The sequence below is a fragment of the Emydura macquarii genome, unplaced genomic scaffold, assembly GCF_026122565.2.
Source record: "Emydura macquarii macquarii isolate MOO-44397 ecotype Brisbane River unplaced genomic scaffold, CSIRO-AGI_Emac_v2 contig_2994, whole genome shotgun sequence".
NCBI lineage: Eukaryota > Metazoa > Chordata > Testudines > Chelidae > Emydura > Emydura macquarii.
The window spans coordinates 2016202-2040571 of NW_027133131.1; the positions used below are offsets into that span (position 1 = coordinate 2016202).

The following is a 24370-nucleotide window of genomic DNA, read 5'->3' on the forward strand; positions in this document are numbered from 1 at the left end:
TGGTACGCTGCTGCCCCTGCGTGTGGGCCGGCCGAGGGACCCCTCTTGCCAGGCCCACCCAGCCTTTCACCAGCAACACTCTGGCCCCGGATGCAGCAGAGGGGCAACACCCTGCATCAGGAGCCATGTCACCCCCATGGAGCCAGGCCCCCCCAGCCCCTCCTTTCGCTCTGTCTGGGTTCAGCTCCCAGGGGGGCCCTGCCCCTGCAGCGAAAGCTCCGTGCTCACCTGCCCCGCTCCCCGGCGGGTCCTCACAGCCCGGATCCAGGGCCCGGCCTCTTGGCCAAACCGCATGGACCACGCTGCTTCCACCTCTCCGGCGATGGAGGTTTTGCAGCACTTGGGGCACTCCAGGAGCTGTGTGGGCAGCCCCTACCCGCCTCCGCCCCCAGCTGACTGTACCCTTCCCCCATGCTGGCCTTGGCATGCCTGAGCTGTTGCCCACTGCCTTTGTGCCAAGAGTGCGACTCTGCCGGGGGCAGAGGGGACGTGGCCCTAGGCGCTGCCCCGCAGGAGCAAGGCCCACCCAGGGGCTGCAGGCCGCACAGCAGGGAGGGGAGACGGTAACTCTCGGCCTTCGCTGGGTCTGTTGCTTTCCCTGGTCCTGGTGGAAGCTCTAACCTGCACATCCCCGGCCCTCAGCCCCAGCACAGCCTGGGCACGGCGCCAGCCAGGGTCACACCGCCCTGCGAACTTGGCTCCGTGGCAGACCCGGGGCTAGTGGGGTTCCCTCCTAGACTCCCGCTCCCCAGCCAGCACCTGAAAACAGGGAAACGAAGGGCAGATGAGAGCCTGCCCTATGGCCATGGGCTGCCCTAGCACGCAGGTCTTGGGATGAAGGGACAGCCATGATCTCACCGGGGTGGAAAGCCCAGGGAAGCACAGGGGGAAAGGGCCGATGCCCGTCCACTGCCGGCAACTAGCGCTGGTTTGCTTTGGGACAAGGGGGGGGGGCTGGGGGAGGGTGAATCCTGCTTCCCACACACCCCACAAACCGCTGGCACCTGCCCGCAGCCCAGCACACCACCAAGCACTAACTGCCCCCCCTGCCCTCCCCGTTCACAGACAGGACAGACAAATCCCCCACCGCTGCTCGCTTCTTCCCACCCCAGGGAACTGGGAATTTTTATTTTATTTAAAAAAAAAAAAAAAAGGAGACACAGCGAAGACACGAGAGCTTTAAATGCCCAGAAACCAGGTAAAATCAGAGCCTTCTATAAATAGCCGGGGCCTCCCCCCCCAGGTCACCCAGCCAGCACAGCCGCCCCTGCCCTTCCCCTGCATCAGCAGGTGGGCACCCGCGCCGTTAAATAAAAGTCTCAGGCCAACTGGATACAAAAAGAGCCCGGGGGTGGTAGCAGGACAGACAGACAGAGAGCGAGATGAGGAGGGGGGGGGCGCTGAACACCGGCCATTCCTTTTTAACCCCTTGATCCATGGCACAATGCCCACCCCCTCACGCGGCCCTGGGCAGGTTTCACAGGCTGCGAGGATCCTTCTCCTGCTGGGTGGCGTCGCCGGCCGGCAGGAGGGGCAGCCTCATTGCGTGGGCGGGACCGGGGTGGCCGTGCTGGGTGCGATGGGATCCGTCTGCAGCGGGGGACCCTGGTCTGGGGAAGAGAAGGGACAGGTTGCAGGGCTGCCACTTCGCAGGGCATGGGTGGGGGGCCCTAGTGCCCCTCCAGCCTGCCCGCCGTCCATGGGCTCACTGACGCAGGTGGTGGTGACCCCGCACTTATCTCCCTCGCCAGCTGACAGCCTCTAGGGGCAGGCAGGCACCGCTGCCCACACTCCCCTCCACGGCACCAGGTATCCCCTGCCCCTAGTGCCCCACGACCCTGCCTTGCAGAGGGAGCCCCTGGTGGCATCCCTCGGTGCCCGGCGGGCTGGGCGCATCTCCGAGGCTCCCCTGCCTCCCTCCCCTCCTGCTACGTCTCACCTGGTACCAGCAGATTGCCCTGCATGGCTGCCACAATAGCCGGGCTCTGGGCGGCGGCCGAGGCCAGTCCCGGGACATGAGGCAAGGCGGGCGCGCAGAGCGGCGGTCCGGCGGTCGTCAGCATGCTAGGGTGCACGGCGCTAGACACGGTGACGGGCAGGTTAGGCGGGGCCAGGGCGCCCCCGGCCAGCATGCCGCACGGGAGGTTACCATGCAGCGGATGGGCGAGCGGGTTAGCAGGGAGATTAATGCCGACGGAGTCTGCTACGTTACTAGTCATGCTAAATGGGATGGATGGAGGCATTCCAAAAGGCAGAGCCGACGGGATATTACCGGGCACGCCGGGGTGAGCGCTCACTGCAACCGTGCCGGGGAGCATCTGGGAGGAAGGCTGCTGGCCGAGGAACGGAGGCTGGGCTTGAGAGAGAGAAACCGGCGAGAGGGTCACATGCAGCAAAGGGTTAAGGGGGGGGGGGGGTCTAGTGCCACACTGGCCCTTTGTAACACCCCCGTGGCTCCCCCACCCCAGCCCCTCCCAGGGCAAACTCCTCGTCCCTCCTTCACACGGCGGGGCAAGAAGTTAGGGGGCAGGGGGCGCCCGCCCTCCAGGTAGCCTGCGAGCCACTTACCGTGCGGGCCGGCAGGGGTCTGCCCCTGCTGAGCCGGGAGCGTGTGCGGGGCTCCCGCTGACTGCTGCGGAGCCCCCGGCGCGGCCGGCACCGCCTGGCCGATCTGTTCCGTTTGAGCCAGGCTGGGCTGGGCCACCATGCTGGCCACGGTCGGCGCCCCTGGAGCCTGGGCCACGGGCATGGAGTGGGCGGCCGGCGCTAAGGGAGCCCCGGAGGACGGGAGGGGCTGGGAGCCGGGCGGGAGGGGGGGCGGCGGCTGCTGCTGCTGCTGGTGCATCTGCTGGAAGTGCTGCTGGCGGGCGCGCATCTCGGCGTACTTGAGCTGCTCCATGTGGAAGGCCTGTCTGTCTGCCAGGAGCTGCTGCCGCTGGTACTCCAGCTGCAGAGAGGGCACCGCCCGTCACTCGTGCCAGGTCCAGGCTGGCGCTGCCCTTTGCAGGGGTCACCGCAGGCCTGGACAGCCTCCCTGGCTCCCCGGCCAGCCCCCGCCCCTGGGCTGCAGGCCCTGTCTGGTTCTCCCCCGTCAGCGGGATCTCTCGCTCAAGTCTGCCCAGCCCAGGCTCTCCCTAGCCCCCACTCTCTTGCCCCCCGACTCCAGATTCACTTTGGCCACCGCCACAGCACAGGCAGACGTTTGTGCTGCAGTTTACAGGGTCCGATCCCTCCCCGCGAGCCCCATCTGCTAAGGGCTCCACTAACGTCCCTCGGATACAGATTCCTTCGTCGCATCATGCCACGCTGACGTGTGACTGATTAAACAGCTGCCACATCCCACCCCAGAGGTGGCTGCATCTTAGTGCTGGGTGAAGCGAGTCCCGTGTATAGATCTGGAGGGCCTGGACACTGCTGGACTGACTGAGCCGTGCGCCCTGGAGCTGCACTCACTGCCTCGCGTTCCCGGTCCATGATGGTCTCCAGCTCCTCAAAGTGCCGCAGCTTGATCTCCAGCTTCTTCATCTGCGTCTCCACCAGCAGGGCCACCAGGGACTTGATCTTGCGCTCCTCCACCGCGGCCAGGTGCTGCGCGGGGCGAGGAGGGAAGGGGTCAGGCTCTGGCACTGCACAGCTCAGAACCTCCACGAGGGCAGGAGAAACGGCCACGGGGCATTTCCCAGCCACGGCCAGGACAGGAGGGAGCCCAGGTACTTTCACGTGGCTCATCTGTCCCCCCAGGATTCAAAGGGGGGGGGTCTAGTGGCTGGATTGGGAAGGCCAAGGCTCCTGGGTTCTTTCCCGAGCTGTGGGAGGGGAGTGGGGGCTAGTGGTTAGAGAAGTGGTGCTGTAACGGCCAGGTGGGCGCTGGGATCAGAGCAGGGGGCAAAGCTGGCCCGGGGCCCTCACCTTGGCCTTGACGGCAGCGGCAGCGAGCGCGGCAGCGGCCGCGGTGGACAGGTTCCCTTCCCCGATGTCTCTCTCCACCTTCGTCTTCCTCTCGCCCTCTGCCTCGGCGAGGTCCTTGGGCCCCTCCTCCTGGCCCTCCTTCGGCTCCTTCTCCAGGTCGGCTGGGGGGAGAGAGATGCATTGGGATGGGTGGGGGCGAGGGCTGGGTACCCTGGGCAAGTGGGGGTGCCCAGGGCTGCCCGCTGGCGGGAGGGGAAGAGAAATGCGGGGGTGGCCCTGGGGAAATCAGGGTCACTTCCTGCAGCAGGGAAGGGGCTGGTGCCACTAGGATGGGGGGAGGAAAGGGGGAAAACCTGCCTCATGCAAGCTCCCCTCGTGCGGCTCTGCCAATGCTCCTCAATCCTGACCCGCAGCCCCCTGCGGTCCCAGTCCTGGGCTCCCCACGTCCCCCCACCCAGCTCTGCCGGTGCTGCTCAGCCCCCGCCCCGTTACCCCAGCGGCAGGCAGCTCGGCTGACACGACCGAACTCATCCACCCGCGTGAGACTGGAACTCGGCTCCCAGCCCGGCTGCGCTCACCCAGGCCGTCGCCGTCGCCCTTCTCCGATTCCTGCTCGCTGTCACCCTCTTTGCCTTTCTCCTCCTCTTTCTTGGGGGCCTCGCCCAGTTTCTCCTTCGCGTCCTCCTCCGTGGCGCCATCTCGGGGCTCCTGGGTGGACGTGGGGGAGGGAGGGAAGGGGCTGATGCAAAGGTCCCGGGGGAAAAGATTCCTCCGATGGAACAAGAGCTCCCCGGGCCCTGGCCGCAACCCTTCCGGAGTCACCTTGCCAGAAGCCTGCCCCTGGCCAGGGCAGAGGGATCTGGGCAGGAAAGGAGGGGATGGCTGGGGGTTCTCCCCGCCGGCAGCTTTACAGACAGATCCTACGCTACCCCCATGCCCCCCCAAGGCACAGGGTGGGGACCCAGGCCTGGCTAGCGTTCACCCCTCCCCTCCCCTCCCTCTGTACCTTCAGCTCCTTCTTCTCTTCCGAAGGCTGAGTCTCGGCCCGGGTCTCCTCTGCTCCGCTCTCCTCTTGGTGGGGGGAACAAGGGGGACAGAGGTTGCCAGGTTAGCGTCTGAAGGCAGGGCTGCCCCCCACCCCCCGGCAGTGACAGTCACAACAATGGAGATGCGCTAAAGGGGCGATGATGGCGCACAGCTCCAGGGTCCAGTTGGGCTTTGGGCTCTAGAGACCCGGCCGCCAGGGGCCAGAGGTGGATTCTGTGATGCTGACACCGGTTGGACTGAGACCCAGCAAACTCATGTCACAGAGGCCACACGTCTCCACTGCAAAACTCCCCGCGGCAGCAAGTCTCAGCGCTCGGGTCAACCGACTTGGGCTCTCCCCACGGGGCAAAACCAGCAGCGCCGATGTCCCCGCTTGGGCTCCGAAATCCAGCCCGAGTTCCGGGCTCCAGCCCGAGCGGGAACGTCTACACGGCTGGTTTCAGTGCCGGAGCATGAGCCGGAGTCAGTTGACTCACTGCCATGGGCTTTTTCTATGCAGCGGAGACGGACCCGGAACGGTCCACACAGGGGGCTGGGCCAGGTTTGAACAGGTGCCTCCAAGAGGGAAAGGGCCCCGTGTCCCATTCCCTGAGTGTCTGGAGCCGGATCAGAGCCGGCATCCCCTGACCCCCAAGCCCGCCAGTCCCCCACTCCGGGGCAGACTGGAGCTGGCGCTCCCTCGAGGAGAAAGGCCCCCGGCCCCGCTCCTGCCCTGCCTGCCGGGGCCCGCTGGGGTTCTCGCGTGCACAGGGGCGGAGATGACGGGGTCCCTTACCCTGAGCCAGCCGATTGAGGGTGAGCTCCAGGCCGGAGGCCAGTCCAGCTCTGGTCTCCTGTGTGTCCTGCCCCCTCCTACTCGCCGCGCACGGGGCGGCGTCCGACGGAGGCGAGATCGCGGGCGCCTCACGGGCCGAGGCGCGGAAGGAGCCTCGCTCGCCCCCCTCACCTATTCTCTCCGGCTCGTCGGACGCGGTCCCCGCAATCCCGCTGCTCTCCAGCCCGAACGCCGGGTCCGCCTTGCCCGTCACCTTGGCCGCCTCCTCCACCTTGCGGACGTGCGCTTCCACCAGCGCCGTGGGCACCTCCTCCTTCATCTTGGAGAACTCCTCTGCCAACCACAGCCCTGGGTCAGCTCGCCCGCTCCCTCGCACTGACGTACCCAGGCCACGGCTCCCCGGGACAGGCAGTGCCCTCCTTCCACCACTGGGATGATGTAGGGGGGTTGGTCCTGCTCTGAGCAGGGGTGGGGCTAGATGTGACCTCCTGGGGTCCCCTCCAGCCCGCATCTTCTAGGATGTTATGATTCTGCCTGGCTAAGCCAGCGTTTCGTGGCTTGCCCCTGCAGGGCCAGGGCGCTGGGGTTCTGAGCAGGTGCTTTACCCCTGGCCCCCCCCACTGGCCCAGGGCTAAAGGCAGGGTGGGGAGGGGGCGTTACCGAGAGCTGACTTGGCCGCGGCAGAGGCCACGCGGGGGTCCACGACGGAGGCCAGGAAGGCCACGGTGCTCATGACGGGGTTGCCCGACTGGCTGAAGGGGATGGGCTGGTAGGCCAGGGGCCCGAGCGACGCCTCCGAGTCCTCCAGATACGGGTCCTCGATGGGCAGGCGCAGGAAGTGGAGGATACATTCGTCCTGGGTGCGGCTGCCCACGTGCTCCGACACCTTGTTCCAGTCGTCCTTGTACATCTCCAGGGCCTGCAGGCGGAGGGGCAGACGGACAGCCAGAGGGACCACGTGGCTCACGCCGGCCCAGGGCCACGGGGACCCCCCCGCCCCCGTGGAACCCTCCCCCTCACCTCCAGCAGCAGCAGCGTCTCCTGCTCGGTCCACTCCCGGGTGGCGCTGGCGGCGGCTTTGCTCTGCGGGAAGAGGAGACGGGTGGGTTGAAGCGGGCGAGATGCCAGGCCCCGGCGGGGGGGGAGCCGCCCACTACCCCTGCCTACCTTGGAAGGGACGTTCTTTTTGGTGTACATGTCCGTGCGCAGGCCGAAGTTCTGCAGGTCCGTCGGCTTCTCCTTGCCCTTCTCGGGGAAGCTGAGCATCTGCTGGGAGGCGGAGGTCTGCTGTGGAGAGGGGAAGGGCCCCGTGAGCAGAGCTAGCCCTCCATGCACCTCCCGCAGCCTCAGCCCCCCCCCTCCTGCCTGGCCACTGACCCCCCACCCAAGACTCTCTGCCTCTGCCCGGTAAAGCTGCTGCGCCTGGGTCGGGATTTGCTCTAATCCCTGATCCTGGGGCACCTTGTATTTGTCAGACACGCGGGGAGGATGGCAGGATGGGACGGCCCATCTGCGGGGGGAGGAGGAGATGAGGCTCCAGGCTGCATGGCTGGCTCGGCTCAAGGCATTGGAAGGTCCTGACACTCAAACCTCAGCCCCTGCAATCTGCAATCCTGCCCCAGCAGCAGCCCAATGCTTCAGAGGGGCAAATATCTCCCCTTACCCCCTGCTGGGCTGTCCAGGGCCGGAAATTCCTTCCTGACCCCCCTCCAGCAGCTCAGCTCCTGAAGCCTGATGACACCTGCCCTCCCCATCCCCATCATTAGCTTCTTGAGAGCCCCCGGCAAATTCAGCCGCAGTCTAACTCCACAGCCTCCTGGGGCAGTGAGTTCCGCAGCTCTCCAGGACACGGCGAGGGATTCACATGCCCCCACAGGGCCACCCATCTTCTAAGGGTGCAGGGACGTTTCCCAGGATCCCACTTACCAGCTCGGGCTTCCCTTTCACTGTCTCCGGGACGAGGTCCTCGATTTCTTTGCTCTTGCGGCCAGCCTTCGTGTCGCTGTCGCTTTGGCGTCCCTGGGGGGCAGACAAGGTCACACTGGGCGCGCCCGCTCCCCAACTCAGACAGGGACGGAGGGGAGAAATGTATCCCCCAGATCAATGCGCTCCTGCCCCAGTGGGAGGCGCCCCTGCCCACACGGAGGGACCGGTCGGCCGCAGGCCTTGAGCAGAGCATGGCGAAGCTGCAGAACCAGACCTGACAGGGTCAGCGCACGGCTCTCCCACACCCTGGAGCTGCCCCCTTCAGCACCGGCTGGGCTGAGACTGCGCTCCCCAAAGGGAAAGGCTTTCACCCCCTTCGGGCCTCGCCCTACCTGGGGTGTCTTGGGCTGCAGCGGTACCAGCCCCGAGGGGGTGTCTGCCAGGACGTGGAAGTGCGATGTGGGGGGGGGACCCATAGGGGTCGGCCGGCTGTCCGCATCCACCTGGTAGTTGATCAGCCCCCACTGCTCCAGGAAGGCGTGGACCCTGCGGAGAGCAGCGGGTTAGACCGGCCAGAGCACCCCAGATCAGCCCCGGCGGGAGAGATGGGGGTCTCAGACGCACGACTTCGTCCAGGGCCCTCGGCCGTGCAAAGGGGGTTTGGGCCGGATTGTCAGCCCTGGAGACCAGGGCTCCATGAACCCCCAGGCACCCAGGGCCAGCTTGTTCCCCCCGCCCTCCGCTAACATCTCAGCCCCAGAGCATGCCAGGCCCCAGCCTCGCGGCTGCCCTGCTTCCCCACCCACCGCATGATGGCGCAGACGTCCCCGGCCAGGTTCCTGCGGCAGGCAGTCGAGGTCAGGTACTCCTGGGGGTTCAGCCGGTAGGTGTCGATCATGAAGTTGCGATAAGCCAGGTATCTGGGGAGAGGGAAGGGTCAGACCAGCCAGGGTGGAGGAGCAGCCCCGGCGTCGCTCCGGCACCAACTCGCTGGGCTGCATTCAGAACCTGGGGGGCTCGGTAACATTTCACACTGGATGGGGCGGGGGGGAGGGAGATCTCAAACTCATGTGGTTGGTCAGTGTTGCTATCCTCCATTCTACAGACGGGGAAACTGAGGCACAAAGGCAAAGTGACTCTCCCAAGGTCCGTGAGTTGGTGACAAAGACTAGAACCCAGGAGTCCTGACTCCCAGCGCCCCCCAACCACTAGACCAGACTCCTAGAGCCGGGAACAGCAGGGAGTCCTGACTCCCCGTTCTCTCCCCCACCATCAATTTCTGCAGCACGTTTGTAAGTTTCCCGCCGGCTGCGGCAGGGTCCCTGGAGAGCTCCAGCCCACTGCAGCTTTCACAAGGACCCGGGGCCTGCGGGGATGGCAGAACCCAGCGTGCAGTGCTCCATCCTGCTCCTGAGACCTGTAGCCCCTCGCACCAAACCCAGCCCCGGCCTCGGCCTGGTCCCCTCTCCACTGACAGCTGGGCAGCCTGCAACACCGTGGGGAGCGACCAATGGGAGCGTGGAGCAGGGGCTAAGGGGAGGGGGGGGCAGCCTTACATTTCTGGGGTCTTGGATTTGTTCTTGCCGTTGAAGAACTCGGGCAGGGCTCTGCGCTCGATGGCGTGGACGCTGCAGGAGAAGCACAAACCAGGGCATTAGAGATGTGGGCTTGCAACGGGGGGGGGGGGGGGGGGGGGGGGGAAGGTCCCGTGCCCCCCCTCGGTACCTGTTGTAGTCAAACCAGGCGGCGTAGCTGGGGATGATGATATGGTGCGTCTGCTCCGTCACGTTGTCCTCGTGCAGATCCGGGTTCTTGGCCTGCTCCCCTTTGTTCCCTGCACTGTTTTCCTCCTCATCCTGGAACCAGACAGATGGGCAAAGGGCGCCCCAGACACTCGCCACCGCCCGGCCACCCCCGCAGCAACTCCTCCGGGGCTAGCCCGGCGCGGTCCTTGGGCTCCAGGAGCCGAGCTCTCAGCCAGCCAGGAGCGAGGCATGGGAGACTTATCCGAACCAGGGGTCTCGCTCACAGAGCCCGAGACCTGCACGGCGCTTTGCAAGCCAGGCGGCCCCGCAGAGACTCAGAGAGCTTCCGGGACCCCAGCGGGCACGCAGGCAGGTCCGGCGCTATCACCTGGGAGGTGGCTGGGGAAGAGAAGGGCTCGAGGAGTGTTTCGAAGGGGGAGCGGGATTCCCAGGACAGGGGGCTGGGGCTGTTTGAAAGCAGCCCTCGTGCTGGGAGCGGAGGAGGGGACAGGCAAGTCAAGAGCTGGATTCACGCTCCAGGGCTGGCCTGGGCCAGGCCGGAGGGGGCGGAAGGGGGTGCAGGGCAGAGGCTGTGGTGAGCCAAGAGAGGGGCGGACGCGGCAGCCCCCGTGTGATGGCTGCGTGAGACAGGCAGGGTTCAGTGGGTGAAGGGGATTCTCTGTAGGCTGCCGGGCACCCCCGGGGGCGACGTATCCAGGCTGGCAGAGCCACACTGTTTCCCTTGCCCGCCCGTCTCACCTTGCCGGCGGTCTCCATACTCTCATCCTCTTGCTCGTCTGGAAGGGAAGGGCAGACGGAGCCGTGATCAGGGGAGCCCAGGCCAAACGGGGGAAAGAAACGTACCCACCCTAGACCCAGCCTGCCAGCGTCCTGCCTACGGCGCGCGGCCGGGGACGAACAGCCAGGCCAGCATGGAGGCGGTTCTGCTTGCCTCAGCTGCCGGGGAAAACTAACCCCTCGCAGAGACGCTGCTCCTGATTGGCAGGAGCAAGCGGGCCGGTGCCGGGGCCCCGGGGATGTCCCTCAGCGCTCACCGCAGGGGCTCTGCCTGGGGCTTCAGGTGGGAGTGGCCCGTTTCCCACCAGGGCCACGCTCATACGAGGGCAGGGAGGCGCAGAGGTTCCTTACCCAGGTCAGTCATGGTGCCCCCCTTCACGGGCGCAGACTCCGAGTCCTTCTTGGTGTTAACTGTACCAGGGAGAAGGGGAAACGCTTTACTGGGAGCCCCCGGATCTCGGAGAGACCCTCCGCCCTCCCGTCCACAGCGCAGCAACTCGCCGGCTAGTCCAGCCGCAGCCTCTGCCAGCAGGATGTGCTGGGGGGGGGAGCTGCCATCTACTCCAGCCCCACCCTCCCCACAAAGGGGGCTCCCAGACCTGTTTTCGGCAGCGTGACCTCCTCCACGTTGGGGACAGGGGAGGGCTCGTCCATGTCTTTCGTCAGGTCCTCCTGCTCCTCCTCACGGTGACCACGCTTCGACTTGGTGTATGGGGTCGCCGGGCTGCAGCAGAGGAGAAACCCCACACGCCCCATTGCCGAGGGCTGCAGCCCGGGGGCCTCCCGTTCCTCCCCGCCCCGGAGACAGGCGCTGCTTAGCAGCCAGGAAGGACTGTCCTAGTTCCAGACGGGAGAACACCGGCCACTCAGCCAGCCCCCTCCGCCCCCCGCGGGGGCTCCTCAGCGCTGAACCGGGGCCAGACTCGAACTATCGGACCCCGGGGGGGACAGGCTGCACCCCACGCCGCCCCTGCCCCGGACTCACCCTTTCTTGGCGTTCTTCTTCTTGGCCTCCGGGGTGGGGGAGGGCGAGGGCGAGCGCTTCCTCTTCTTGTAGTTCCCCCCCTTCTTGTCTCGCCGGTCCGAGTCGGGGCTGTTCACCTACAGACCGCAGGGAGGGGCAGGCCGTCGCACCGGGAGCCAGGCATCTTGCCTGGCCCAGGTATTTATTTATCTGAAGAGTCCCTTCTCCCCAGGAGAGAGCCCCCGGCTTGTAAGGATGGCTGCCAACGCATTCTGGGGAGATGCTCTAGTCCACACGTGGCCTCGGCCAGGAAGAGAACCCAGGAGTCCTGACAACTCGTTATCTCTTCTATCCATTAGACCCTGCTCCTCACCCAGAGCTGGAAACAGAACCCAGGAGTCCCGGCTGCCGGCCCGCTGTGCTCTAACCACTAGACCCCGTTCCCCTCCCAGAGCTGGAACCAGAACCCAGTGGAGGCGCTTACTTCGTCAGTGAGCGTCTTGGCGGAAATTTTCTTTCTGCGGGAGACGGGGTTCTTCTCGTCGCTCACCTCGTAGTCCTCCTCGTTCATCCACTCGTTGAAGGTGTCCGTGTCAAGGATCCACTTGGCGTGGACCTGCAGGGGCCCGACTCCAGGGGGTGAGTGACAACGGGGGAGCGGGACGGGGAAGAGAAGGATCATTTCCCCTGCCCCGGGGAAGGGAACCAACGCCCAAGAAAGCTGCATGGAGATTCCATGCGTTTGGGGGAAGGGGCGATTGAGACACCCCAAATCGACTGCACATTAATTGGAGGGGGCGTTAGTGGGGCTCCATCAGGAGGCCAAGGAAGAGCAAACAGGCTAAGAGCACGTGAGCAGGATCCACTGAAGTCCACCCAGTGAGACCCCAGGGTCAGACCGCAGCTCCCGTGTGACCCCGCCCCCCGAGGCCAGCCGTGAGTCAACCCCCGCTCAGGTTATACTCCCCTCCCCCCAGCTGCGGCAAAGGGACCACGTTCGTTACCTTCCGGGGCTTCTCCGGGGTGGGGGCGTCCTCAACGGAAGCTTCGATTTCACTCGCGGGGATCCAGGTGTCGTAGCTGCAGAAGAAAAAGACACGGAGATCCCCTTGGCCAGCCTGCCCCAAGCGCCGGAGGGGCTCGGATGCGGCTCCCCAGGGTGCCCCCGCCCCCCCCCGGCACAATGGCACAGGGCAGCAGATCAGCCTGGCCCTGTGGGCGTGAGGGGGGGCTCCCAGCGAGGGGAGGTGGGAGGAAAGGGGCCTCCCCAGAGACGCGCATGAAGACTGAAGGGCTTGACATGAACGAGACGGGGCAAAGCCGGCTGTGTGCGCCCGGGCTGCCGCCAGGCGGACAGGGTGTGTCGAAGGCCTGGCGCCTGCTGCCCTTCGTCTCCCACTCACCTGTCCGGGAAGTAGCCCCAGTGCAGCAGGACCTGCTTGTCTCTCTTCATGATGGGGCGGACCCACTCTTCTACAAGAGACACAGAGGGGAGTGGGGGGGGGGTGAGAGCCAGTGGGACCCCTCGAGTCCCAGAGGCAGCCCAAGAAGCAGCAAATCCACACTGCCTGGATGCTACCAGCTCCTGTGAGATGATCCCAATTCTTCAGCCCTCTCGCTTTCACTCCGAGCCTCAGCACGCTGGCTGAGCCCCTGGCCAGCCCCCCTCGTGAGGGTAAGGGCTAAAGGCACAACCACCACCCTCCCCGCGGCCGCCAGCTGGGCAGCGGTGCCAGGCGCTCTTTAGGACAGGAAGTGACGAGTTGATTCCTGCAGCCAATGGAAAGCGCTGGGGGGGGGGGGGGGTTTGGGGAGGCCGAATGGAATCGCCCAGCCAAGACGCCGGACCCTGCACCTCGGCTCTGCAGTCACCAGGCCTGGGGGAGACGCTGTCGAGCGGCACGGGCATGGGTTGCAGTGCCAGCACCGAGGGGAGAGAGCTGCCCTGAAAGCACCACCTCCCCCCTTGCTGCAGCAGCCCAGCCGCTCTCCCCGGGCTGGCACAAGCGACTGGCTCTGCTGGGCTCCACCGGCAGCCCCCGTACCTGCCGCTCTCTAGGTCGTTTCCCTGCAAATCCCCAGAGGGCCCCGTTCCCTGCGGTGGGCCCGACCCTGCTTTCTGTGCCCCCTGCAGATGGGGCCCTTCCTACGTCCACGCTCAGGTGTCCGTGGTAGCCTCTGACCCCCACACAGCCCGAGCCAGGTCCAAAGAAGCCAACAGAAGCCTTTCTGTTCCCTTCAACAGGAGTCGGATCAACCCAGAACCCCCCCAGCCAGGCCTGGTCCCGGGCGAGCGCGTGCGGCCGCCTCACCCTCCTCCAGGTTGCCAGGGACAGGGAAGACGACATGGGAGGCGTTGTTCCTATCCTCGGTGACTGTCCCCTGCAAGGAGATCAAAGGAGCAAATGGCAGAAGCTGGGCTAGGGTCGGCGCTTCCAGCAGCCTGGAGAGACGGGAGAAGCCCGTCCCCGGGCAGACGAGGCATAAGCGCCTGCAACGTGCCAGCCTCCATCGGGTACGGAACAAACCCTGCGGGCTCCCGCCTACCTGGTGTCGCTTGATAATGTCCTTCAGCTTGCCCAGCAGCTTGGGCTCGATCTCCTGGTGCAGGAAGATGTTGGGCCGGGCCAGGCAGTTGTTCTGGAAGAGAGGAGCAGAAGAGTGAGCACTGGCTGGGGATGAGGTGCAGGGAACGACTCTAAGCGGGGGGGGTGGGGGGGGCGGCACATGACCAGGCCAGTTACCTGCACCAAGGATTTCTCGATGGTCATGAACATCTCCACGTTGCGATCCATCCGGGAAGGGTTCTGGAAATCGAAACGCCGCCTTATTGGAAGAAAAGAACGACCCTCATGAAAGCCACAGCTCACGCCTTCTGGAGCAGCCATCCGTCCAACCCTGCCCTGGCCCGCAGGCCGGGACCCTGCCTGGGCCCTACACCTGCGCCCAAGCCACGTGGCAGGCTACGGGAGGGCTCTTTGCTCCCTGGGCTGGGGGCAGGTCAGGGCCCGCAGCCAGCAGTGAATGGAAAGGATCCTTCCTTTGACTGAGAGGTTGGAGCTGGGAGCAGGGCCCCTGTTTCCTGCGGCGACGGGCCCCTGGAAGTGGGCAGGGCCCAAGCATATCTTTTTGGACAAACTGGTAACATCCCACAATCCCTCATCCCGTACAGACAATCTCATGAGCCATGAACATTGTTTTCCTCATGGTAATGGGGGTTCCAGCCTGGGCCGGGCCCCGGTAAGGTGTAACCCCCCCACACGTGGGGGCCCTGGAAGTGGGCACCAGACTGGGCACTCCCCCAGCCCTCCCCACCTGGCCGCTGCATCCTATTGCACTGACCCCACTGCTAAAGGCCGGCCCACCCAAACCGCCCCCTCCGCGGAGATTCATTCCTTCAGACAGCTGCCGGGGGGTGCAACGCGCCGCGGCTTGTTTCTGAATCCCCCCCGGCCCCAAATCCACACCCCCACCAGCACTGGGGGCTGGTGCTAAGAGCTGCACCTCCTCCCACAGACACCCCCGCGCTGCTTTCACCCAAGGTTCACGAGAACAGCCTGGCCCCTCTACGGCCTGTTAAGGTCCATAATGCAGGCTCGGATCTCCTGACCGCAGGAGCCATCTGCTTGTGTGTGGGGAGACTGGGGGGACCTGCCTGCCCCCCCTCCCCAGGCATGAGACCAGAGGGCGGGGAAGAGAGCGTCTCACCATCCTTGGTCGCTCTTGAATTTATAGGCTGCGGCAAGGATGTGGCACAGGGAACCTCCCGCTTTGAAGTCCAAGAAGCATTTTATCTGCAATAGAAGGAATCGGGGGGCAGAGGGGAGGATGAGCGGCTGAGAAGATGAAGGCCGGCCGGCAGCCAGCGCACAAACTGTCTTTCTCGGAGCCACAGGCTTCTGCTCAGACAATCCGGCCCCCATCCCAGCGCCTGCTGCTCCCTGGCACCCCACTGGGGACATGCAGAAATCCCCCGCCACCAAACCGCCTGCCAAGGTGATGGCGGCTGGCCCGCAGCGAGCTGTCTGGCCCCGGCAGCTCCCCTTGGGGTGCGCGAGCGGACAGGTTGCTCCATTAAGGGCCATTCCCCTCTGCCCCCGGCCGGATCAGCCAGGCCACAGCACTCACCGGCAGCTTGGTGAGCGGCGCGTTGCTGACGTGTTTGCCGAAAACCTCCTCCTGGAACTGCAGCAGCTGCACCACCAGGCTGGAGAGGGACTTGTTGGTGGGAGGCTCCGCCTGGATGTACTGTGGGAAGAGCGACAGAGGACGGAGCGGGGCTTTAACACTGACTCCCCGGCTCCTGTCTGGCCTGGACACGCAGGCTGCTCCTTTAGAAGGAAGAGGCAGGTCAGCAGCAGCGCCAGGCAGAGGACTGGATGCTGAAGCAGGCAAAGCAGGGCCCAGCGCTCAGGCCTTCTCCCTCTCCCCTTTCTCACGGCTGTGGGCCTGGGTTTGTATTTTATTTGCCATTCTGTGGTGCCCGGGGACCCAATAACCCAAGGCCAGGCCCTGTTGTGCTGGGGGCTGTAGACACTCGTCGTAACTGCTCAGAAGAACGCCCAGTCCAAATAGACATGGGCGAAGAAGGGAAACCGAGGCCCCAAGAGGGAAAGTGACTTGCCCAAGGTCCCACAGCAGGTCAGTGGCAGAGCCCAGGTCTCCCAAATCAGAGTCTGATGCGCTACCCACTTCCACCACATGGCATGAGCTTGCCACAAGGAGAACGAGCCTGCCTGGCACACAGATCTCCCGCCGCCCACTAGCACACGGGGAAGCCGTCCCCGGGATCGGTAGCTGTACAACTCTTGGGAACATCGGCACTGCCCCAGCGGGCCAGTCCCTCCAGGATCCCCTCCCCAGCAGCACCCAACACAAAGTGCTCCAGAAAACAGATGAGAGCCCCCGATTGTGGCGTTAAGGAACAAAGGACCCGGGCGGGATGTTTTCTCCCAGTCCAAAGCTGATTATCCTTGAAGGAGGAAGGTTTGTAGCCTCTCTCGTCCTATTGATGGAGCTGTGGATAAACGCAATAGCCAGAGGGCTAGGAAAAGAAAAACTGCTAAGCTCTTGGCCTCCAGGAGACCTTGTGGCATAGAGTTCCCCAGGCTAATCAGGCCTTGTGTGTAGAAGTCTTTCCTTCCATCACTTTTCACATGTTGCTTTTGTTTCCCTGGATGACACCCCCTTGCTCTTGTCCAAATGAAAAAGGGAGGAGACACCCCCCTGCTCCCTTGTCTCTTGGCCATTTGTCACGTCATGTACATCTACCCCGTCCCCGCACACGCACAAACAGCGCCTTCTTTCCGCCCTCTCCCAGCCTCGGTCTCTGGGCTCTGCCTAGTTTGACAGGCACCTGTTGCGCTGGGCTTTGCGGGGCCGCCCACCAGCATTTCAGGACAGGAAGGCGCTGCACTAGGAACTTAGGCCCCTAACTCCCATTGAAATCAATGGCAGTTAGGCACCTACATACCCTTGAGGAGCCGGGCCTTAATTCCTATATTGGACTGGTCTAATGTCCAGCTAGTCCTGCATCCCATCTCAGGCCCTGACCAGCAGCAGCGTCCTTTGAACCAGCTGGGACAAACGCAAAGCACTTTAACACTAGGAAGAAGAGTCCTATGAAATCCTCACCCTCTCTGCCCCCAGGACCCCTCTGGCACAGCGGAGGGCAACTCGGCCGGCTGAGGCTCCAGCTGAGGAGGTGGGAGATCCTGAGGGGGACGCTCACCTTGATCTGTCCTCTCCTGGGGGGGCGGGGGGGGGGGCAGACTTCTGTCCAACTGCGCACATTGGGTTTTTTAAACGGACACAGCAGTGGCTGCATGGTACTAGTGTCCCTCCGGTAACCCAGAGTCCCAGGAAACAAACAAGCAAATAAATATCGACCCTTCCATCCTCAAAGCACTTTGCAAAGGTCCGTTCCCTGCGGGCGCTGTGCTCCAGCGGGCCGGGCACCGGGCGGGAATTTGGCTGACCAGGGTCCTGCCTCTGCCACCGGCCTGCGGATTTACTTCACCTCTCCCCGGGCCTCTTTCTCCTCCCACCCTTTGTCTTGCCTCTGAAGACTGCAGGCTCCTCGGGGCAGGGACCGCCTCTCGCCACGCGTCTGTCCAGCACCTAGCGCTATGGTGCCCAGATGTCGGTTGGGTTCCCCCCCGCGTTACTGCAGTAACAGACAGCAATAAGCTGGGTTTGTTTCAAACTCCAAATGCGCCCCGGGGCTGCCGCTATTGGGACCAGGTGGAGCCGCCACGCTCCAGGAGATGGGCATCGTCACCCAGTTGGCACAGGTGTGGCCACACCCTCCGCAAGCCAGGAGATGAGACACGCTATTCGGGGGGGGGCCGCCTGGCACGCGGCCATCGCCCTGGCAGCTCAGAGGGCAGAGCTTTTAGCTGAAGGCAGCGAGAGGAGGGGAGGGAAGAACATAAGAACGGCCACGCTGGAGCAGAGCAAGGGTCCATCTAGCCCGGTGTCCTGTCTGCGACAGGGGGAAGGGACAGAACAGGGCAATTAGCAGGTGATGCGGCCCCTGCTTCTGGCAGCAGTGCAGCCCTGGGCGGCCGGGTCACCGCCTGTCACTCCAGACCCAGGAGCTGTCTGGTGACTCAGCCGCTCACTCCACTCGGAAGGTCAAAGGTAACAGCCTGGGAACCGTCTGCAGGCCAGCAGCAGGCAATGACCCCCGGGGACAGAGCGGGCTGGGACGTGCCCTGTCTGGATGGGTTAGAGGCAGCAGAGCCGAGGGTCGATTTATCCAACCGCTAAAGCGGCCCCTATAAAGAAAAGGCTCCGTCCAACCTGAGCCACTGCAGCTCCCGGGCCGGTGGTGGGGGGCAATCCCAAGGCATTGCACCGGGGGGGATCTGGCTCAGTAACTTTCACTCCATTTTCAGCTCCTGGGAGACAGGCCGGCCTTTGTCTTGGCACAGGCAGGCGAGGGACTTGGGCGCGAGCTGGGGGGCGGGTATCAGCGGCTGGGCAGGGTCGCCCCCCCCGGGGATGGGAAGCAGAGCAGTGTCATTGTGTGAGCGGGGGGGGGGGGGGAAGGACCAGGTTAGCCAGACAGTGGGGATGAGCCCCACGGAGCTCTCCCAGCCCTTCTTTCTGTCACCTCCCGGGGGCGGCCGGGAATGAATGAAAGAGCCTCCGCCGGGCCCGCAGGAGCAGGGGATGGGGCGGGCGGTTAAGGGGGGCCCGGAGCCCCCCACCCAGGACAACGCTGCTGGGGGGGGGGGACAAACCCCCTTCACGAAGCCGCTGGTCTGTGCAAATCCCATCAGCCCCATAGCGCCTGCGGGGCTGGGAGAAGAGGAGGGGGTTAACGGGGCGCTGGGGGGGGGAGGATGGAAGGGGGGGCAGGGGGCAGAATGAGAGACTCAGGCACGGGGGGGGGCAGGTGGGGGGGCTGGGAAGAGGCTGCAATGGGGGGGCACGGAGGGGGGCAGGGGGTACTGAGGGGGCTGAGGGGATGCGGGGGGCTCGGGGGGGGCCGTCGGGGGTGGGGGCGGGCAGCTGTCAGTGGGGCCGGGGACGGGCAGCGAGATGGGGGCGCCGAGGAGGATTCGGGGGGGGGCTGCCCGTGGGATTGGGGGGCGGGGGGCGGAGTCCGGGGGGATGCGGGGCTCGGGGCGGGGGGGGGCCGTGTCGGGGGGGGGGGGGCCCGGTACCTTCTTGTAGTTCTTGCCCAGCCAGAGCCGCGCGCTGTCGAACTGGCCGACGGTGTCCGAGGCCTCGTAGTACTTGACGTTGGGGCCGCCGTCCTTCTTCCGCACCGCCATCTTCCCGCCCCTCCCCCGCCCGGCCGGCCCGCAGCGCCCCCTGCCGGCCCCGCGCCGCCATCTTCACCGCCCGCCCCGCCCCCGCAGCGCCCCCTGCCGGCCCCGCGCCGCCATCTTCACCGCCCGCCCCGCCCCCGCAGCGCCCCCTGCCGGCCCCGCGCCGCCATCTTCACCGCCCGCCCCGCCCCCGCAGCGCCCCTCCGCGGCGGTGTGTGTGTGTGTGGGGGGGGGCGATATGGGGCACAGGGTTATGTGGGGGTCGTAGGGGGAGGGGCCTGTGGGGGGCCCCAGCGGAGAAGGGGCGGGGTCTTGAGGGGGGGGGTTCGCGGGGGAGGGGGATATGGGGAGGGGAGGGGGGTGCGGGGCACAGGGGGCTCGCGGGGGGAGGGGACGTGGGGGTCACGGGGGAGAGGGGGCGGGGCACCGGGGGCTCGCGGGGGGGGGGGGGGGCCGAGGGGAGGAGGGAGGTCGCAGGGAGGGGGCCGGGGCTCAGCGCGGCAGGCGGGGGGCGGGGCAGGCCCGGCGGGGGGGGGTACAGGAGCGGGGGGGGGGGGGGTCACTGAGGGGGCTGGGGAGGCTCGGGGGGGCCGGTCCCAGCCGCTCCCCCCGCCGGGCCGGTCCCTCTAGCGGGAGCTCGGCGCAGGCCCGGCCGGGTGTCACGGTGGCCGAGTGGTTAAGGCGTTGGACTCGAAATCCAATGGGGTTTCCCCGCACAGGTTCGAATCCTGTTCGTGACGGCGCCTCGTTTTGGTGGGGGGGACCCTGGCCTTCACCCCCCCTTTTAATAAACCCGCTTTCCGGCGCGGGAGGGGGGCCGGGATCGGCGGCTTTACCGATACAGCAGGCAGGGCTGCACGGGGGAATGGGGTGTGTCGGCATTTACTGGGGGGGAGGAGACACGTGTGGACGGGGGTCTGCAGAGCTGGGGGCACATGTGGGCTGGAGGGTGCAGGGGGGGTGTACATCTGGATGGGGGGGTTGCAGAGCTGGGGGGGCACGTCTGGATTGGCAGGTCCTAGAGGAGGGCAGGAATACATCTGGATGGGGGGGTGTTGATGATCTGGCCGGGGGGAGCACATCTGTACTATCTGGCTGGGGGGATGTGCAGTTTTTGGAGGAGGGGGGCAGTTGCAGAACTGGGGGGGCACATCTTGATTTGCTCCATGTGAATTGGGGGTATCTGAGTTTTCAGGGAATTTGCTAGAAAGCTGAAAAGGCTCTGCAGGGACAGGGGTCAGAAAAGCAGATGGGGGGGGGGGCTTGGTGGTGTGTGGGGCTTTCCAGAGGTAGGGCAGCAATCCCCCCTTGTGGGGGGGGCAGGGGGGACACAGCTGGATTCACAGTGTGTCCTAGTTGCCTTTCAGGGCAGAGAAGGGGGAGCCTGCCACTTACATGTTCTGTATTCACCCCCCCTTCACCCCAATCCTCCCCCCGCCAGCGTTTCTCCTTTGCCTTGAGATCCCCAGCCCCGCCCCACGGCAACCCGGACCTCAGGAACTGCCCGTGGCGAGCCCAGGGATATTTGTGGGCCTTGTTCTGAGTGGGTCTTTTTCGGCTCGGCAGCCCCCCCCACCAGACAACCTGAATCGAACAGGTAGGTGAAAAGGCCTGGGGGGAAAAGGGGCGTGGGTGGGAACCCGGCTTTGTCTGTGCTGGAGCCTTTCTGCCCCAAAACAGCTGCCCCCGTGCAACCACATCTGTGCAAATCCCCGTGGTTGGAATGTTTCACCAGTGCACACGGTGACCCCCCCCCCTTCAGCGCTGGTGCTAGTGACTCCATTCCCCCCGCGAGTAGCCGAGGTCACGTTTCTCTAGCTGTAACTGAAGGGCTGTGCCGCTCTGCACGCTGGGCCGGCTTCTCCTCCGCACGTGGCAGAGGCTGGGCTGCCTCCCGCCCAAGGGGCGCGGGACGGCTCGGTGCACACCCAGCTTCAATCCAGTTTCTGTGACTTTACGATCTCCCTCTTTGCTCTTTGCCCCAGCCTGGGCCTGCCAGCGGCACAGCTCACAAGGGATAAAACAGGCCGGCTTTGTTAGCCAGTGCAAAAATAAAATCCCCCCCCACACCAAAAAAATATTGTGAAAACTACTGTGAAAAACACCCGCGCAGGCACAGAGCAGCAGCGAGGGTCTGCGAGGGACGGCCGCCCGCTGCACTGGCCGACGCCCGGGCTTACTGTTCAGCAGGGGCTTAGGTTGCGGCAACTGATTATTAATTGTGCTGACTTTTCGCAGTGTCACCTGAAAAAAAACGAGACTTTACTGGCCTGAGGCCAGGCCCCATCAGCGTTGCTAAAGCATTCCGCATAAAGCCCCTCCGCGCGCGGGCAGGAGGAGGGCGGGTTAGAAGTCTGTTTGGCCGAAGTTTTAGGCCCGACCCAAATCCAAGCGGGTCGAGTCATTTTCTGACCCCACTCCAAACCTGCGTTACCAGCAGGAGGGATGCACACAGCCCCCGGCCTGCTGAACCCTGGGCACGCAGGGAGAGCGGAGCCGGTTGTTCTCCCACCTGACAAGACCCACAGCCCACACCGGGTGTGAGCTCCCCTTGGGGTGCAGGGCTCTGGGAAGGACGGATTGGGGATAATGCGACACAACGGGTTTGAGGAGCCCGTTCCCCAGCCGGGGGCAGGTTGCAGCCACGTCTCTCCCCCTGCTGTGGGCCGGGTAATCATTGTCCACTGCAAGGCTGCTTGGGAAGTGCCGTGGGACAGCAAACATCAGTTCACTGCAAGAAATATCGTCTCTTCGTTCCTTCGTTCCGGCCCAGCTGTTTGCACCAGTTGGCTCTGGTCTGATGCTTACATTGGACGCTCGTTGGGGCCTGGCCTGGCTTTCTGGTCTGTGTTTGTCCAGCACCTAGCGCCCTGGGGTGCTGGTCCAGGCCTGGGCTCCCGTAACACAAAGGATTATTATTAGGTGTCTTACGGCAGCCCAGAACGAAATCACCTCCTCTGTGCCAGGCCCCGGGCTAGGGCAGGGGTGCCAGTCCACACGCCCCAGGCAGGCTTTGGGGACTAGGAAGCCAGGCTGCCCCTTCCCCCATCGAGCCTCAGTAACAATCTCTCTGCTTTCGGCCTTGGGCCGGCAGGAGCGGGGCTGGGCGCCGCGGGGCTGGGCACCACGGGGCAGTTCTTGAGGAGGCAGAGCGTAGGTGGTCTGGCTTCAATAGATGCAGCACCAGGCCCAGAGGCTGGTGAACGGGGACGGCTTCCCAAAGGAGCGGGAGCTGTTCCTGGGGGGGAGCGCTCTCTCCCTGTAACTGCAAAGCAGGGGGGGTCCTGGCCCGTGGCGTTAGCTGTCTCCCCCTCGCGGCAGCGTCACCTGCCCACCCTCTGTCGTGGGAGCCTCGGGTGAACCTCGTTCGAGATTTGCAACCAGCCGAGGTCTTGGCCCCGGCATACAGCAGGGCCCCCGCCACGGGGCCTGGAACGACGTTGCCTTCTCGTTCACAGCTGCCCCGCCCAGGCTGTCCCTGGGTTGCTGGGTCCCACAGCAGACGGGGGCTGAGTAGCCAGGGCCTGGCCCTGCCAGCCGCGGGTCCCCTAAGGCAGCCCAATGGGGTGAGAATCCAGCTGCCCTGGGCTGGGAGATTCTGGGGAGTACAGGCCCAGCTTACGAAGATCGCCTCGAAAGAGCCGCCCAGCCCCCAGTTTGGATTCTCCGCCCCATTGAAGGGTTTGTCAGTGCCAGGATTGCAGGCTGCGGGGTGGGGATCCCTCGGGCCAAAGGGGTTTGGCGCCGCTTCCCAGGCCCTAGGGCGACCTAGCCCCAGACGTGACCCAGCCGTGACTCTGTGCAGCGTAACAGGCTGGAGGGCTGCACGGCCGCTCTGCCCCGTGCAGGCCTCCACCTCTCCCGGCTTCCAGGGGTGCTGAGAGCCCATGAACCAAACTGGAACCCTGCATATGATGGAAACGCTTCAAGCTGGGGCATGCAGCTGCTCGCCGCCCCCCCCGGAGCACCTCGGGCAGCAGCACCCGTCCCTTGAGCTCCGGCAGAATCTCCGCCGCGGAGGGTTTGTTCCTCCCCGTAGGGGCAGTGGAAGGCACCAGCCAATGCCTTCCAAGGAGACTGGGGTCACCCATCATCACCCCAGCATCCTCTTTCTGGTGAGTGACTCCTGGAGCCCCCCAGAACAGGGAGTGGCAGAAAGCAGGACCTGGGCCACGTTGTGGCAAACCTCCCCCCCAGCCTGTGTTCTGAGCCCTGCCGTCACCCCGGGGCACAGACCCGTCGCTGCCTGCCTGCGTCTTCCTTCCTGGCCCAGCGGGCGCCCAACCTGCTCCGGGGCTCAGGGCACAAGTCCCAGGCCTCGGCCCGCTGCAGCTCCTAACTTCGGGCTACGCCAGCCCTGCTGCGTCCCAGGCTTCCGCTCCCCTCCAGCCGCCGGAGCCCACAGGGCCCCCAGGTTAGCGCAGGCATGACTAAGGGGGCCAGTGCGCGGCATCTCACGCCCCCAGTAACATGCCAAGGTGCCAAGCAGCTGGCCTGTCGGCCTTTGATCCCCCCCCCCAAAGGTCACAGTGAGGAAATAAAGGAGTGAACGAGCGGGGCAGGTGGGAGCGCATAAAACAGCCGACGGGTCCATGGAGAGAAAAGCGGCCGCAATCGACCCGCAGCTGCGCCTCTGAAAAGAGCAGCACTGAAGGCACTTCCTGTTGGAGCGCGTGGCCAAGAGGTCCACTTGGGGAACTCCCCACCTCTGGAAGGCAGTGCTCAATACGTCCGGACGGTGAGAAACGCTCCGCTGAGGCTGTCTGCCAGCGAGTTCTGAGCCCCGGGCCAGGTGTATCAATCCAGCGATGCAGAAATCCCAGACCCTCAGGGCTTCTTGACACAGGGGAGAGCAGCGAGCTCCCCTGTCTGAGCCCGGTAGGAACGAGGTCGGGCTGTGGTGTAAACGGTCTCCTTGGGGGAGCCGGGGTACGGAGCCCCAACGGTCGGAGCGTGGCTCCTTCAGGCTGTGCAGCTTCTCCTCAGTCTGTGACAAGAAAAGGGCCGGCCCCTCACACGGGAGATCCTGGATGCTGGGCTGGCCCTCACGTGGGAGTCCAGACGCTTGAAGCCAGGAGCTTTGTCTCCTCACGACCCCTGAAGACACTGTCCGGGCGGCCACATCGGCACTGCCTAGTGCGGCCTACGGAAGGGTCTTTGACACGGCTTCGCCCTCCTGGCCCTGCCCGGCAAACTCCGCTTTAGAGTCGGGAGGCGACGCCGGCTGAGAGCCTGAGGGGCCCGGCAGGTTGCACTCTACTGGCCTCTGCTGAAGACGACTTCGGCGTCGGAGAGCGATCCTGACTCGTCTTCTTTTGCGGCAACGGGGAGTGGGAGTGGGGCCGATGACTACCGCGCACCGGGCCCTTCGGTGCCAGGGACGCAGGCTGGTGCCGAGCGTCTTTCGGTGCCGTGTCCTTTCTGG

The 24370-nt window shown here is 65.1% G+C and overlaps 1 protein-coding gene and 1 non-coding gene across 7 annotated transcripts; one reads left to right on the plus strand and one right to left on the minus strand.

The window, feature by feature from the left end:
- Window positions 1-1093: 1093 nt before the first annotated feature.
- SMARCC2 (SWI/SNF related, matrix associated, actin dependent regulator of chromatin subfamily c member 2) lies at window positions 1094-18953 on the minus strand. 6 transcript variants are annotated; one of them, XM_067529850.1, is made up of 29 exons: window positions 18838-18953; window positions 15293-15412; window positions 14873-14958; window positions 13909-13990; window positions 13712-13804; window positions 13477-13546; window positions 12568-12637; window positions 12169-12244; window positions 11649-11780; window positions 11186-11301; window positions 10800-10924; window positions 10552-10611; window positions 10162-10199; window positions 9383-9513; window positions 9214-9285; window positions 8464-8577; window positions 8050-8203; window positions 7658-7750; window positions 6899-7015; window positions 6752-6814; window positions 6392-6650; window positions 5903-6064; window positions 4916-4980; window positions 4488-4617; window positions 3910-4070; window positions 3454-3588; window positions 2569-2947; window positions 2273-2356; window positions 1094-1610 (listed from the first exon to the last, which is right to left on the minus strand). In XM_067529850.1, the coding sequence occupies exons 1-29, from the start codon at window positions 18946-18948 to the stop codon at window positions 1540-1542; spliced, it is 3369 nt and encodes a 1122-aa protein (XP_067385951.1). In that variant the 5' UTR covers window positions 18949-18953; the 3' UTR covers window positions 1094-1539. The 6 variants fall into 6 exon arrangements, with proteins under 6 accessions (XP_067385951.1, XP_067385947.1, XP_067385950.1 ...); XM_067529846.1 differs by having other exon boundaries at window positions 1940-2356; window positions 5732-6064; XM_067529849.1 differs by having other exon boundaries at window positions 6899-7018.
- A 650-nt stretch (window positions 18954-19603) lies between these two features.
- TRNAS-CGA (transfer RNA serine (anticodon CGA)) lies at window positions 19604-19685 on the plus strand. The gene has a single exon. It is a non-coding gene; the product is annotated as a tRNA-Ser (tRNA).
- Window positions 19686-24370: the final 4685 nt, after the last annotated feature.